The sequence below is a fragment of the Myotis yumanensis genome, unplaced genomic scaffold (assembly GCF_028538775.1).
Source record: "Myotis yumanensis isolate MYYU_CA2020_CCGP unplaced genomic scaffold, mMyoYum1.0.hap1 SCAF_2, whole genome shotgun sequence".
Lineage (NCBI taxonomy): Eukaryota > Metazoa > Chordata > Mammalia > Chiroptera > Vespertilionidae > Myotis > Myotis yumanensis.
Window position 1 is genome coordinate 36,161,382 of NW_027223753.1, and position 16,998 is coordinate 36,178,379.

The 16,998-nt window shown below is 45.0% G+C and overlaps 1 protein-coding gene across 2 annotated transcripts in view; it reads right to left on the bottom strand.

Moving 5' to 3' along the window:
- Positions 1-15,257, bottom strand: part of RAB3B (RAB3B, member RAS oncogene family) — a 62,765-nt gene extending 47,508 nt beyond the window's left edge. The window contains exons 1-2 of one of the 2 annotated variants that reach the window (XM_070405112.1): positions 15,212-15,257; positions 4,187-4,414 (exon numbers count right to left, since the gene is read on the bottom strand). In XM_070405112.1, the coding sequence (XP_070261213.1) occupies positions 4,187-4,414 (228 nt within the window). In that variant the 5' untranslated portion in view covers positions 15,212-15,257. Of the gene's footprint in view, positions 1-4,186; positions 4,415-12,409; positions 12,542-15,211 lie in introns of those variants that run through there. The other variant, XM_070405111.1, reaches the window with a different exon arrangement.
- Between the last annotated feature and the right edge of the window lie 1,741 nt (positions 15,258-16,998).

Below are 16,998 nucleotides of genomic sequence, written 5' to 3' on the forward strand. Positions count from 1 at the left end.
ATACTGTTCCAGCACTCCTAGAACCACATCGGGAAACCTTGGGAGGGGCCCCGTCACTCTTTGCTTGTGGATCAAGAGCAGAGAAAGAAAGGGACCTAAATTTTATTGTGTTCCTAATACTGTTACCACATTTAGATCCCCCAACAAGCCTGTCAGGCGTTTACCGCTGAAGATGTTATCTAGTCACAGAAGTGAAGTAACTTACCAAAGCTCACACTGCTTAAAAAAAAAATTATAGAAATTTTGCTTACAAAAGTAAATATATACAAGTAGATATGTATTTCTTCCTCTCCCTATACAATAAATTAATCAGCAAATTCCATAAATTCTAGTCCCAAATCTCTATCCTCATTTCCAACTCTTATGTCATTTTTATCTTAGTGTTATGTACCAAATGTTTATATCCTCCCAAAATTCACATATTAAAGCCCTGACCCTCAGTGTGGCTATATTTGGAGATAGGTACTCTAAGGAAGTAATTAAAGTTAATTGAGGTCATAAAATTAGGGCCCTGATCTAATAGGATTAGTGTCCTTATAAGAAGAGCTCCCTCACTCTCTCCATGTGTACACACCAAGGAAAGGCCACGTGAGCACACAGTAAGAAGGCAGCTGTCCTCTTGCCAGACATCAGCCCTGCTGGCACCATGGTGTTGGACTTCCAGTCTCCAGAACTGTGAGAAAACAAATTTCTGTTCTTTAAGCCATCTAGTCTGTGTTGTTTTGTTATGGCAGCCCAATGAAGCTAATAGACTTAGCTCAAACCCTTATAACTTGACCAAACTACTGGTTTCTTTGCTTCCCTCCCATCTACCCTCCAAACTGAAACCAGAGATTTTTCTAAAATGAAAATCTAACCTTGTTAAAACCCATCTATGGCTTTCCAATGCCTATGGTAATTGTCTCCAAATTTATACCCCTATTAAGTAAGAAAAATGTAGGCATAGCACCCACTATATTTGTGTATTTACTTAAATTGCATATATATACTTCTACTGTACACAAAAGATGTTAAAATACATACAATGACATAAATACTATTTAAATGTTTAAATTTTAGTGTATTTATGAACAGTTCAGAAAACTTTTTTACAGAAAAGCACATATTGCATACACACACCAAGAAAACCCTTTCCTCATTTCTTTTTTAGCAAAAGCAATGTGATTGACTATGTCAAATCTAATTAGATCATCACTGATTTTACCTCAAAACATGGCTGACAATGAACTTGTGCTAGGAGTCAGGGAAATATCACTTCAGCCATTTTCTGTGCTCATGTGGGCTCACTATAATTAGTGCAGTCTTCAGCCAGAGGTTTCTTTGCAGGACTGTTTTAAGCCACATATCCATTGTGGGTTCATTTAGTTAAAATTAGGTAGTATAATCAATAAATCCACTTAACCAGGCACAGGAAAACGGCAAAAACTCGCGATGGACTGAAAATGAATGAAGAGTGAGGGAGCCACCACTGCCAACCCCTTAGAAGGGCAGAATGACTATTGCTACCTAAAGATTTTTTGAATGTAGAATATGTGACCATCTAAAGTGGAGATCAAATGAAGACATTTTGTCAATATATATAGAAAATGTTAGTCTACATTTTCTTTCTCTTCATAGACAAAGTAAACTCTAACAGTTTCTTCAGCTCCCTAAGGAGTCATCAAGCATTTACCCTCTGACCCATGGCAAGAACCTTCTGTTTGTTGTGCCATCTGATGGCCTCTCCAGAAAAGGTAACTCGGCACCCCATCCCTGCTCTTTCAGGGCCTTGCTGTAGTTAAACTGTCTTGCTCACCATGCCCCAAATATCCTGTGTTCTCACACACCCCACCCTGCTGTGTGTTGGCTGCAAAGAAAATGTCAGATAACATAAGCAGAAGCACTTGGCACATAATAGGTACTTAATAAATGCTTATTGATTCTCACCATGAGGTAAATTAGATCAGTGGTTCTTCAATTTTAGCCTGCCTCAAAAACCACCTGGAAGGCTTGTTATAACACAGACGAGAGGTCCGGTGCACGAAATTCATGCACCGGAGAGAGGATCCCTCAGCCCGGCCTGCACCCTCTCGCAGTCCGGGACCCCTCGGGGGATGTCCACCTAAGCCAGCAGTCGGACATCCCTCTCGCAGTCCGGGACCCCTCGCTCCTTACCGCCCGCCTGCTCACTGCTCCTTAGCACTGCTGTGGAGGCAGGAGAGGCTCCCACCACCGCAGCTGTGCTTGCCAGCCCTGAGCCCGGCTTCTGGCTGAGCAGCGCTCCCACTGTGGGAGCGCACTGACCACCAGGGGGCAGCTCCTGCATTGAGTGTCTGTCCCCTGGTGGTCAGTGCGCACCATAGCTACCGGTCGTTCTGGCCGTTCCGCTATAACGGTCGCTTAGGCTTTTATTATATAGATTATTGGGCCATACCCCAGAGTTTCAGATTCAGTGGATTGAAAGAGGGGCCCGAGAATTTGCATTTCTAACAAATTCCCAGATGATGCTGACGCTGCTGATCCAGAGACCCCACTTCTAAAACCAATTAACTAAATGGTCTGTAGAGCTTCTGACATTTCCAATGATTTATGATTCTTCAACTCTTTTAATAGAGACAAAATGAACAAAATAAACTTTTATCTAAAATATAGGTTCTATAAGGTCTAATGTGCTTCTCAACAGTATAGAGAAAAGAGCACATAATTTAGATTCAGAAGATCTAAGCTGGAATCCCACTTTATAGCTGTGTGGTCAACCTAAAGCAAGCTAATATTCTCTGAAACTGAATATTTTTCCTTCTATAAAATAGGAGTATATTAAAATAATACCTGCCTCTTGGGGTTAATTATAAGGTAATATTAATATATTGAAATAATTTATAAAAAGAAAAGTACTGTATATGGACTATACCAATAAGATATATGTACTATGTATTAATGTACATTTAACAAATTGAATAATGAATAATACATTTTGAATACTTAAAATCACAAATGCTCAAAATTTCTAATCTCAATGCTAATTCGTTATTGAAAAGTATATGATCTACATGTTGCTATATCATCTCAACTATATATATATATATATATATATATATATATATATATATATATTATTAGTACCAGTGGTAAGCACCAATAATAGTAGCTGTGATGGCCAGCTAACAAGACGGTCCCCCGTGATCCTCACCTCCCAGGATTCATACCATTGTATAGTTTCCTTCTATGTTGAATCAGTGACCAATAGAATACTTTAAGGCTAAGCAATAAGAGACATTGCCACTTCTCCTTTGAACTCTTGGATCTTTCCAAGAGCTGGGGGAAGCCACCTGCCATGTCATGAAGAGATTTAAGCAGTTCTGTGGAGAGAGCCACCTGGGAATGAACTAACTCAGCGGTTCTCAACCTGTGGGTCGAGATCCCCTTGGGGGTCAAACGACCCTTTCACAGGGGTCGCCTAAGACCATCGGAAAACACATATATAATTACATATTGTTTTTGTGATTAATCACTATGCTTTCATTATGTTCAATTTGTAACAATGAAATTGGGGGTCACCACAACATGAGGAACTGTATTAAAGGGTCGAGGCATTAGGAAGGTTGAGAACCACTGAACTAAGGCCTTCTAACAGGCCAGTACCACACATGTAAGTGAGCCACCTTTGAAAGGGATCCTCCAGCCCCACTCAGGTCTTCTGATGATTGCAACCCAAGCTGACATCTGGCTGCAAGCTCATAAGAGGCTACAAGCCAGAAACTCTTAAATGTTCAAGTCACAAAAACTGTGCGGTAGTGAATTATTATTGCTGTTTTAAGCCATCAGGTTTTGGAGTGATTTGTTATGCAGTGATAGATTATGAATACAATAGCTAACATTTATTGTGCATTAACTATGTTCTAGGAACTATATAAGCACCCATAGCCCTATGATGTAGATGCTAGCTCCAAAGCCTAGATTCTGTCACTATTCATACAGGCCAGAATAAAGCCTCTTAGGATAGTTAAGCAGCAGAAGCAACGGAGCCTCCAGAGGAGAGAAAACTTGTATAAAACCAGCAAGGGGCACTCCAGGGGCAAGACCAGCAACGACATTAGTGTCTGATGCTGTAAGACCCAGAAGTTCCAAACCGGCCCACCCCCTAGCCCTGGTACTAGCAGACTAGTCCCCTGTCAGGCCAATCCTGCCCAAGATGCCTGGGACTCACCCAGATCTGCAGCTTCACTCGCTTCTCATTGCGGTAGACTGTCTTCACCTTGAAGTCGATGCCCACAGTGCTGACGAAGGCTGGGGTGAAGGTGTCATCAGCATAGCGGAAGAGGAAGGAGGTTTTGCCAACGCTGCTGTTGCCGATGATGAGCAGTTTAAACATGTAGTCAAAATTCTGGTCGGAGGCATCTTTGACCCCCGCTTTGCTATCGGTCACTGAAGCCATCTGCAGGAGAGACCTGTGGTCACTCAGGAACACATCTCTAGTGTCACCAACCTTTTAGTGGTCACTCTGCCATTCACATACTCATTCCCCACCCCAGCATCACTGAGGAAACACACACTCCTCAGAATCACCCCATCACTGCACCTGTCCCAATGTTGTCTCAGGATTAGGTGGGACCCAGCTCCTCCCATTCATTCCTTCAGCAAATATTTACCGAGCACATTGCTCTGGGTCAAACTCTGTGCTGGGCATGGGGAATACAAATATGAATCAGATATGGTGTCTACCCTCTGAGTGGCCACAGATTAGAGTGAAAAAGCACATAAACTCATAGTAACAAAGTCTTGGGTAAGGAAGTCCACAAGAAGCATCTAAGTGAACCTGGAGGAATGGTGGTCAAGGAGAGTCTCCTATGGGAGGCAGCTCCTGAGCTGAGTTGTGAGGTGGGGGTGGTGGGGGGAGGCAAAGCCAAAACAGCAAATACATGAACATTTCAGGAAAGACCCTGTACAAGGCTATCATTCCCATTTCAAAAACTTTTATGGCTCCCCACAGCTCTGAAGATCAAGCCCAATCCGTTCAACTCGACAAAGACCCAGAGAATAAACTCTCTAAACTTTATCTTCCCCTAAGTCTCCTCCCTACCAACCTGTGCGACTTTATACCAGATTACACACTTTACTCCAAACATGCAATATTTCTTGCTTTTGTCCCATTAGATATGTATTCTTTCTTTCTGCCTAGACATTCTTCTCCTAATCAACTCCTGCTCACCCTTGTAGATCCAATGAAGTCTCCCCTACCCGTGCATGGCAGGGGCATGCACTCCTGCCCTGTACTCCCAGAGCACTCTAACAGCACTTTCTACTATTTCAGAACTGTTCACTATTCTAGCTCCTCCTTTAGACCAAACATCTGAGACTTAAAGTACTTTGTTTCTGCCTCTCTAGCTTCTAGCACAAGTCCTAGTACATGATCAGCACTAAGTAAGTGTGCCCTGAATTAGTAAGCGTCACGTCCTCACTCTGGGGCCCAATCTCATCATCTGGAAAATGGGGAGAACAATTTCTGCCCTGCTCTCCTCACGGAGCTGTTACAGGACTCAAATAAGATAACAATGAGTAAGACCTTCATAAACTGGTAAACCCCACACAGGTATGAACATAAGTCATTCTTATTCCAAATCCTTCAAAACATAGATCCTTTGTTTATTGATTGATTCATTCAGCAGTATTTATTCAGGCTTCCTTGAAACCCCAGTCCTCTCAGACCTGCCACCCAACCTCCCTTTTTCTCGAACACTTGAATCTGAACTTTATAATCCAGCACTTGGTCCCACAGTCTTTGAATGTTTAATTGCTTTTTCTACATCTCACCAGCTGTAGGTACCCTGCTTCTCCCTATGTGATCTCTTTTTGTGTTCATCGCTGGGTACTTAGACATGTTGGGTGAGTAGTCAGGGGACAGTAGGGAGACAGCCCTAATGTAAGGTCATGTTCAGGTGTCACTCTCTTTAGGAATTCCTGCTAGGAGTGAGACTGGTGAATTTATCTCTATGAGCCTCTCCAGTGAGTTGTAAGGTTAAAGCTCTCCTGAAGAAAGGTCAGACAAATACGTGGGATAATTAATTAGAAGCCCTTTAAGAATACTTCGTTAAATATGCCACCACTAGCCTGTGGTGGCCTCTGCTCTTTCCTCTCTTTTCTCCCAGCTCTCAAGCCTTTATCTGAGACCCGCAGCCACATTTCCTATATCAATCTGCTCCATGGCAAGGCTCACTAGGCAGGCGTAGAACATTCCCTGGACCCCTGGCAACTGAGGCATAGCATTCGCATGGAAGAAGAAAGTGATATTGGAGGGAAGGGTGCTTAAACTGTCTCATAGCCCTAACTTTTCAGTTTTTCATGGTACAAGATGCAGAGCCTATTTTAAGAATTGGCAAAGGGATTATGCTTTTTCTGACTAAAACAAGGGAAGCAACCACAATGCCCTCACACTATCCTCTGCTCGGCTGCCAGCCATCTTTATTTACAAGAGAAAATTCCAATTTTGAAAGTGTAAAAATTTAGAAAAAAGCTTAAAAGTATAAAGAGAAATTTTTAAATGACCAGACATCCCCTCCATTCAGAAACTGCCATTGTTGCCCTGACCAGTTTGGCTCAGTGGATAGAGCGTCGGCCTGTGGACTGAAGGGTCCCAGGTTCGATTCTGGTCAAGGGCATATACCTTGGTTGTGGGCACATCCCCAGTGGGGAGTGTGCAGGAGGCAGCTGCTCGATGTTTCTAACTCTCTATCCTTCTCCCTTCCTCTCTGTAAAAAATGAATAAAGTATATAAAGAAACAGAAACTGCCATTGTTAACATGTTAAGTGTATTTCTTCCCTTACTTCTCAGGCAATAAAATGCCATCTATTTTAAGTTATATCTTATTTGTTAATTTAAAAAGTAATACACACATTGAAAATAATTCAAATAAATGTTTACTATTTGTAAGTACTACTTTATCACCATCTGCAGTTTGCATTATTTTCTTAATTTTTAGCATAAAAGTAAGTAATATGGAACCTAAAGGTTTACAATAAAAAAACAAACAGCAAAAAACTCCCACTTGGGGGGGGGGGGGGGGACAATGGGGGAATAAGGACACATATGTAATACCTTAATCAATAAAGAAAAAAAATAAAAACTTTAAAAAAAAATTCCCACCCGTGATTCCCAATCTCTGGTCCCTCTTCTCAACAGCAAACATGTTACCAATTCATTAATCCTTCAGAGACAGTCTTTGTAAATATAAGCATAGAGGTCTGTTTATATTTTTATCTGTATATAATGATAACATACTATACATTCTAGTCTATATTTTCTATGCACATTTTAACAGCTAAGATATTTTCACTAGTTTTGTACCCTGCTCCTTTTCATTTAACATTGTCATATTTTACTAGACTTTTAAAACTCTTCATAAATATTATTTCAATTGACTGTTACATTATATTACATCTAAGGATGTGTCATATGACCAATTCTTTAATGTTATATATTTGTTATTTTTATATTCTTAATTATTATAAACTAGAGGCCCGGTGCATGAATTCATGTAAGGGTGGGGTCCCTTGGCTTGGCCAGCGATTGGGCCAATCGGGGCCGCAGGAGGTTGGCTGTGAGAGTGCACTGACCACCAGGGGACAGCTCCTACATTGAGCATCTGCCCCTTGATGGTCAGTGCATGTCATAGCAACTGGTCGTTCAGTTGTTCGGCTGCTTAGGCTTTTATATATAGGTCAAAACACAGTGACCATTTCTTTACATAAATACTTGTTCAATTTCCTGTTTATTTCCTCAGAAGCGATCTTAGAAGTGGAACTGCTGGTCAAAGAGTAACTTTGCTAAAACATAGATATGATCCATACCTCAATTTTATGTCCTTTATTTTATCCTCTAAATAAACCTGGGAGATAAAATTGAAATGACAAAATTATTATTTCCATTTGATCAAGAAGGAAACTGAGAGCCAGATATTAGGAGGATTTGCCCACGCCTCATAGCTACCGGCTGAGACTAGACCTGGTATCATGTAGCAGTGTTATGGGAAAGTTCAAAATCCCAGGCCAACTCCTCAGCTGAATTTCTTGGGCAAGTCAAGTGGCCTCTCTAAGCCACAGTACTTTTACCTTAAAATAGAGAAAATACCACCTATTTCACAGACCTGTGGTGCAAATATGTAAATAATCTGGCATAATTTCCTGGCCCATGTGAGGTACTCAATAAATATTATTTCACTGGCCCCTTTAATTTACCTCTGCAGTCAAATCTTGTTCAACTACCCTATCCCTGATCTGGGCTACATTATTTGAGCTTGTTTTACAGTTAACTATCTGCCTCCTCTCCTGGAACAAGCTGAGTTGTATCCATCCTTACACCTGCCAATACTGGATCTATAGTAAATCCTTAGGGCATATTATTCCTTTCAATAAACGTTTAGTGAGCATTTGCCATGTGCCAGACTATCAATGTAAATGTTATATTATTGGTCTTCATTTTTCTGACGCAGCTATTTACACTCTTAGATTCCTGGAATTAGGAGGGATTTTGGAGTGGCGGCTTTATCACAACAAAAAGCCTAGCTCCTGGTCCAGCTTTCCCAGTAACTCAATGTAAATGTATCAACTTGGGTAAGTCACTTAAACTCTGAGCTTCAGTGTCCTCATCTATGCTATGATGATATTACCTACCTTGCAAGGCTGCTGTGAATTTTAAACAAGAGAATGCATGTAAGTGTGTTTCACTGTGTAGATAAAACTGCATGTGGCCTCCCATAGAATCAGCCTTTATTAGCTACGTCTGCCACAGGTGTGAGCGTGAGGAGCTAGGCAAGAGTAAAAAACAGTTTCAATTCCTGCCTGATCCACTCCCCTTCATTTTACAGGTCAAAATTTGAGGCTCCACAAAGAGAAGTGATTTGTCCAAAGTCACATAGCAAGTCATGACCAGAACTTCTGTGATCTAATGACTCCCAGATTAGACTGCACTTAGAGGGGAAAAAAACTGCAACAATTTTAGAGGGAGTAAAGAAGCATCCCCAGCCCAGATGATGTTGCTCAGTGGTTGAGCGTCAACCTGGGAACCAGGAGGTCACAGTTCAATTCTCGGTCAGGGCACATGCCCAGGTGTGGGCTCCATCCTCTGTATGGGATATGCAGGAGGCAGCCGATCAATGATTCTCTCTCATCACTGATGTTTCTATCTCTCTCTCCCTTTCTTTTCTTCTCTGAAATCAATAAAAATATATTTTTTTTTAAAAAAAGCATCCCCAGCGCCCCGAGCATCTCTATCCTAGCACTTGCCACACTGTTCATGTGCACACAGCGTAGCTTTCCCAGTAGGTAGTGTGAGATCAGGAAGAGGCAGAGGGCAGAGAGGTTCAGTTGGAAGGCACGTTCAGATGTAAGCCCCCAAGGGGATCTTTTCAAGATGGGGCTACCCAGACACTTGGAAGAGAGGTAAAAAGCATCCTAGCGAGCAGCTGCCCGAGGCAGATTGAAGCAGAGAGGTCACTGCACACGGCGCATGCAGAACCACACTTGTGAGATAAGGATCAAACATATTTTCCCTCTCTTTTGTGACAGTTACATAAATGATAGAGCCTGGTAGCTCACTGTCTCCGTGACAAGCCATATAGATGAAGGCCCAGGGACCATCTGGGGAGTCATCCCTGGTTCCTGGCTAGGCAACCAAGAAAACGGCTCCTCTAAGAGTTGGTGTGAGAAACAAATAGAGTGTTCAGTCTGATAGGCAGCAGAAATAAGCACCTAAGAAGCCAACTTCAGCCAATAAAGGGGGAGGGGAGAGGAGAGGAAAGAGGGCCCTAAAATCCAGCAAGAGGAGATCAATTAAATACATGCAGTGAATAGATGAACTCTCCTGATGGAAAAGGCATATGATTGAGTCAGGAGACCTGGGGTGAGCCTTTGCTCTCTCAGCAGCTGTGTAACCTTAGGCAGATCACACCCTGGGCCTCAGTTTCCTCATCTATAAAATGAGTTAATAAAATGACTCCCTGGCAAACTGTTGTAAGAATTAAAACCAGTCTACGGGAGAGTGCTTTATAAAAACCCTTCATCTTTTTTTTTTCTTTTTTGTCTGTGTGCTTCATGTTTTCTTATCTCAGGTCATCCTGGGTAGTGGAAATAGCCTGGGGTTCCAAACCAAACAAACCAGATTCGGTTTCTGCGTCTATCATTAATTATCTGTGAGATCTTGGCAAGACATTTCACATGACTAAGCCAGTTTCCTCATTTGTAAAAGCATTATTGGGAAGACCGTAGTCAATGTTGGAAAAGCATGTAGGTAGTATATGACCTATAAGAGGTGCTCCTATTGGGAACTTTTATCAATGGGGAATAAAGGGGGAGTTGGGCATATGTGGACCTCACCCTAGTAGATGCAACCTCCTCCCTAAAGCCATACTCTACTAATTTTTCTAATTCAACCTTTCTTTAGGTCATTCCCCACTGACAACTCATCACCACCACCCAGCATACCTCCTCATTGTTTCCCCACAGAAGCAGCTGCCATTTTTGAGCACCTACTAAATGCCAGTGTTTTCAATGCATTCTATCTTGCATAAATAGAAGCTTGGAAAACGTTCACTTCCTTCTTTCTCCAGGATGGAGACAGCCATGGGTGTGGTCACTGACAGAATGTAGGCACAGTGCTTTATAGATTATGAAAGTTCTTTTCCCCCACATTATCATGTATAATCTTCACAACGATTCTTGGGGGGTAGATAAGGAAATTGAGGCAGTAGTACAACCACAGCTCAATTATTCATTCAGTCAACATTCACTGAGCACGTACTGTGAGCCAGGCCCTGTGCTGCACTCTGGGGAGATGAAGAGGAACCGTAAGGAGTTCAAGCTGAGATGGGAAACCTTTTTAAACATCCTATAGGTTACTGATGCCTCCTTTCATATCATAACCCTTAAGAAAATGAAGATTTATTTCTTGGGCTAGAGATCATTTTTGAATTCAGCCTCTGATAGGAACATACTTTATTCTGCTACAGGCTAAATCCTTCATGACGAGAAAGTCATCCCTGACCCATCATCCTCTAACAAAATGTCTCTCCTCCGGCTAACACAGCACCAGGGCTTCTATCACCACAGACAGGGCTTTTCAGGGACTTCCATTGTTTTCTACCCTTTATAGGCACAGAACAGGTGGGCATCCACCTGTGTACACACACACACACACACACACACACACACACCTAATTTCATTCACTATCCCCCACCCTTTTCCATCTGGATTCTGAGAAATTGGGATGGAGGGCCCTGTCTTCCTCCCATCTCCCTCCACATTTCTAGTAGCTTCCAGAGGCTGCTGCCCTGCTCCCCTTCAAGTCTCTTCTCACACCTGGACTCCAAAATAGTCAGCCTGTGGATGAATTTTCCTGTCCATGGTTCTCTTCGTCTTGTCGCTGATCACAGGTGGCCGTGTCATGGGGTCCAGTGTCTGGGTCCCCTTGGCAGCCTTCTGAGGAGCTAAGACACTGCTAGAGCCTGGGTTCCCATGGACTCCACTCTGGTCCCCCATCATCTTCCCACTCTCATACATCCTCCCCAGCTTGACCCAGCGCACCCACCACCCGAAACTCTCCAAGTTCCCTGACAGCTCCTCCACTCAGCCACCAGACGCCGGCTCTATTGCAGTGCGTCTCCACCCCTCACCTCTGACCAGAACTCAGGTGCCCACCCCCCAAATCCAAGGCCCCTACCCTCTCCCTCGATCAGCTCCCCACCCTTTCCTCTGCAGGCCAGCCGGGTAGAACAGCCCGAGGTCCCACCTCCCCATTCTTCCAGGCTTCCCACCCCTAAGCCCAACCTTCGCCCCCACTCAGGTTACCCGCCTGCCGGTACCCAGCTGGGCACGGCTCCCAGCTCTCCGCCCTCAAATCTCCTGTCCCCGACCAGCAGCCCTGCCCCTGCCCAGAGCCCCCTCCCCTCATCACCTCTCTCCTCTCCAGCTCCAAACGACCCCCGCTGGCCAGGCCCCTCCCTTAGCTGGTCACCTCCACGCCCCCCCCCCCACCGCCCCTCTGCTGCCTGGTACCCTCAGCTCGCACTGCCCCCCCAAAGCTCTCCCTCCTCGCATCTCCCCGCCCCCAACACCCTCCGTTTCCCCCTCACTGCGCTCCAGCGGCCGTTCACCATTTCCCCCAGCCCCTGCGCCCCCTTGCTTGCTCCTGCACCCCCCGCCATCGGGGCTCCCCTGGCCCTCACGATCCGGGTAGACCCTCTCTCAGCGCCCCCTCCTCAGGCTACGCGCCCCTTCACTGCGGCGGTGCCCCTTCCTTAGGGGTGCCCCTTCCTTAGAGCCTCCCCCACCCCCTTCTCCTCGGGGTCCCCTCCGCTGCCCAGAGCTGCTTCTCAGCGCCCCGCGTCGAGGAGCGGTCCCTGGTCCTCCCGGGCGGGGCGCCGGGGCCGCGCCCCTTACCTGGGACTCCGGGTGCGGGAGAGCAGTTTGCTCCCCAAAAGCTCAGCGGGACGGCCGACCAGGCAGCGGGCAGCGGAAGGCGCAGCGGGGTCGCGGAGCCGGGCGCTGCAGGTCCGAGCGGGTCTGGTCAGGTCCCCACCACCGGGACTTGGGGCTGAGGCTCCGGCTGCAGCTACGGCCCGTCCAGGCCCCGCCCCCGCCCCCGCCCAGGGGCGGGGTTAGTGTTAGCCCCGCCCCGTCTCGGTTGCCCACAGGTGTCCATGTATCTCGGGGGACCTGAGCTCCCTAATATCAGGGTGACAATCGTGATTTGTCTTTTTAAATTTATTGATTAGGGAGAGGGAGAGGGAGGATGAGAGAGAAAGACCGGTTTGTTGTTCCACTCGTTTATGCATCCGTTGGTTGCTTCTTGTGTGTGCCGGGACCCACAACCTTGGCGTGTAGGGAGATGCTCTAACCAACTGAGTGACCCGGCCAGGGCTCTATGTGATTTATCTTAATCCTCACGCCTCGTTCCACAGACTGAACTTTCTAGGTGATCAGAGAGCTTTGATGAGAAAGTAGATGATGGTGGGTACCGAGATTTGCCATTTCCAAAGCACTTTCCTGTCCCTCACATCACTTCATCCTCACAGAAGCCTAGGGAGAGACGCGAAATCTGAACTGCTGACTACAAGAGGAAACTAAGCCAGATACCTTGGCAATGTCCTCTAGCCTATGCCCTACATCCCATCAGTCTGTAATAATACCTCCTTAACATCTTACCGATCCCTTCCCTTTCTCTCCTCTCCACTGCTCTCTCTCTGGTTCAGGCCTCCTCGCTTCTTGCCTGGACTAGTGCAACCGCTTCCTAATGGGTTTCCCTGCTTCCACTCTGCAATCCATCCTCTACACCAGCAGCCTGAATGATCATTCTAAATGTCACCATATTGCCATCAAGCTTGTTAGACAAAACACACACACACACACACACACACACACACACACACACACCCTCCAGGGGCTCCCCATTACCAGCAGGGGCCTAGAGTGAGAAAGGTGTTCTGGCCTGGTCATCAGGAAGTCCCAACTCCACTAGAGAAGGCGGGTATATGAGGTAATTAGCACCGTACCCTCCCACCCTGACCTGGACTTCAAGTCTTCCTGAAGTCACGGAAGCGAGCTGCCGGCTTTGGTTTAGAATCATTGTCCTCTCCCACACTCTTCCCCATCTCAAATCTTAGAGGTCAGATACCAGAACCATTTCCCCCTCAGGTTCCATTATGACCCTATCTACAATTTGTCTCTCCAATTTGGGAACCACCCAATTGAAAGCCCCTCTGATCTACTTTTCTGTCAGACTCATTCTTATACTGTTCTGAGCTTCTCTCCCCAACTTCCACTTACCTTCCCACTGTCCATCTCCTGGCAGCCCTTTCTACTGTGCCCCCTAGAATCCTGTCCCTTTGTCAACAAACTCCTACACCCTCTACTTCCTCAGAGAGTAGTCAGATTAGTTTTTTGTTTTTATCGAAGTTTGACCCTCCTCCAAGACTCCTCTTGTAGCCCTCTACAAGAAGGCTTCTCACCTTTCCACTCCCCTCACATCACAGGACCTGGGGGCAGCAGCAGCACTGCTACTTCCATGCTTGTACAAAAGTTCCTTCTTCTTGGCGCTCCAGCCGTATTACCTTCTACCCTTCCTCATCACTGACCCCCAATTGCTTCCTATGCATTGATGATTTCAGCTCCTGGCTCCTGGTCATCCTCATTAGCCCCTGTCCTGCCATCCTCCTGGTGACTTCAGTAGCCATGTGGCTTCCTGATCCCTCAGTCCTTGGTCTCCTCTTCACATCACCTCGGCCACTGGCTCCCATGGCCACACTCTGATCTCTACAATCACCCAGAACTAGTGTCTCTGTGATCTTAAGATCAAATATCGCATGCTGCCTGCTCTCTCGCTCCCTTTCTCCCACAAAACCCTAGTTTCCTCATTTCAAAATGGGTGTGATGATAATGATTATTCATTCTTCACAGGCATAATGAGCCAACATATAAAACCATCCTCTTACAGTTGCAAAACAATATGAGAACAGATGGTGTTGTGTTTATGTAGCCTCGGGTCTTCTGATTACTTTCTCCTTCTCCTTCTCCTGAAAGGCCATCTAGTGAAATGGAAAGAGCACAGACTTGCAACCAGACAGCTTTGGTTCCACCACTTGCTTGCTGTGTGATCTTATGTAAATTACCTACTTTTTCTGACACAGGCACCTCATTCTCATTTGTAGAAATAGCAAGAGTGAGAGCTAGCTCCCAGGGTCATTCACAATGAAGATCAAGTAAGAAAATGAGATAGCGACTGGCAAGCACTTGACAAAGTGCCAGGGACATAGTAAACACTCAGTAAATTGGAAACACTTTCGTTATTACAACAGAAAAAGCGCTATTTCTAACCACAATTCCCTTCTAAGAAGGATACACCCTAACGCACAGAAGGCCCTTCGTCTTACTTAGAGTCCTGAGGAGTGTGAATATGTTAAGCATGGGAAGAGAAAGCAGGAACACTAAATTGCTCTGTGTAAAAAAAAAGGGGGAGGACAATTTGAAATTAACTCAGCAAAATGGGAAGGAGAGGTAATAAAGAGAGCCTTCACAATGGGAGATGGACTGGAGTTTTCAATATACAGGGGACAGGGAGACCAAAGAGAAGGCTGATCCAGTGAGGTCAAGAGATCATGAGCCCTAACTGGTTTGGCTCAGTAGATAGAGCATCAGCCTGTGGATCAAAGAGTCCCGGGTTTGATTCCAGTCAAGGGTACCTACCTTGGTTGCAGGCTCTTGGTTGCAGGCTCCTCCTGACCCAGGCCTGGTCAGGGCTTGTGCAGGAGGCAGCCAATCAATGTGTTTCTGTCTTTCCCTCTCTTTTCCACTCTCCCTAAAAATCAATGGAAAAATATCCTCGGGTGAGAATTAACAACAACAAAAGAAATCATGAGATCTGAGCTGGGAAATGCAGTGGGGCGTTAAAGAGTGAAAAGGACAAGATTTGGTGACTGATTGGCTCTACATTGGGGAGAAAAGAAATTGCGGCAACTAGGAGAGCACTCTGACTTGGGTGGTACCATTCCCTATGAAAAAGGGAACAGAAGACAGCCCTGGGGGTCCAGAAGAAGGTTACAGGAAGTCTACTTGTCTATTTAGCTTTCTCATAGGGCTTGGTAAGGGAAGTAAATAAGTCGCGCGCTCACCCCCGCCCCCCCAAACCTTTCGCAAAGGTTTAGTCTCATACTCCCCCTTGTGCTCTAAATAGGAACTGCATTCTCTCAGAACTGACCAGTAGCCATAGTGCTGAAATCAGCCAAAGTATAGGGTTGAAAGATAAGGAACTAACATTCCACTGTATTTATACCGCACATTGTTTATCCATTCATCCATTACACACACTTGAGTTGCTTCCACCTTGGCTTTTGTGAAAAAATGCTTCTATAAACGTGGGTGTGCAAATATCTACTTGAGTTTGTGCATTCAATTCTTTGGGATATATACTCAGAAGTGGAATTGGTGGTCAAATGGTAATTATTTAACTACCTGAGGAATCTTGGAAAACTACTTTTTGGAAAATGAAGATCTTGATATCAATTCACTGGGTATCAATTTCTGTGCTCATGTATCCCTTGTAAAGTCTTTATGTTCTCCAGCTTGAAAACTGTTCTGAGTTACACCTTGAAATATAAAGAAGGTAAAGTGTAGTGGGAAAGGCATGAGTTTGGAGTAAGACAGGGGTGATTAGAATCCAGCATTTAGTCTAGATACTGAGGGCAAGCCACTCCTGTCTCCAAAATTTCCTTTTCCATAAAATTAGGCTAATATTACCTATCCTACAGGACCACTGATGGAATATAAAGAGAACAGATGAAAAGAACCTACCACAGAGTGGGACAATTCACTTAAAAGCACGTTGTTTTGGGACCTTGGTGCACAGAACAGAGGAATAGCCCCCTGGCCTAGAAGAGCATGGCTGCCTGGTGACAGCCACAGATGTACAAATAGGTAACTACAGTATGTGGTGAGGAGCCAAGATAGATGTATTGAGGGAGGGACATTTTATCCTCATGAGAAAGGTCAGGAAAGACTCTGGAAGAGGTGGCTCAAAATGTGAAGGATGAATAAAAAGAAGTGTCTTAGCCCAGTCAGCATGGCTCAGTGGTTGACTGTCAACCTACGAACCAAGAGGTCACGTACCTTGGTTGCAGGCTCTTGGTTGCAGGCTCCTCCTGACCCAGGCCCAGGTTCAATTCTGGTCAGGGCACATGCCTGGGTTACGCTCGATCTCCAGTGTAGGGTGTGCAGGAGGCAGCCGATCCAATGATTCTCTCTCATCATTGATGTTTCTCTCTCTCTCTCCCTCTCCCTTCCTCTCTGAAATCAATAAAAATATTTTTTTTTAAAGGAAAGATGTTTTAGGCAACGGAAGCTAGCCAAGCAAAGACACAAGAGCATAAAAGAGCACGTTGTGAATGGAACTTGAAACAATTTGGTGTCACCACAACATAAAAATGTGAAGTCATGAATGGGAATAAATGAGTTTAAAGAAGCAGGCAGCTGCTTAA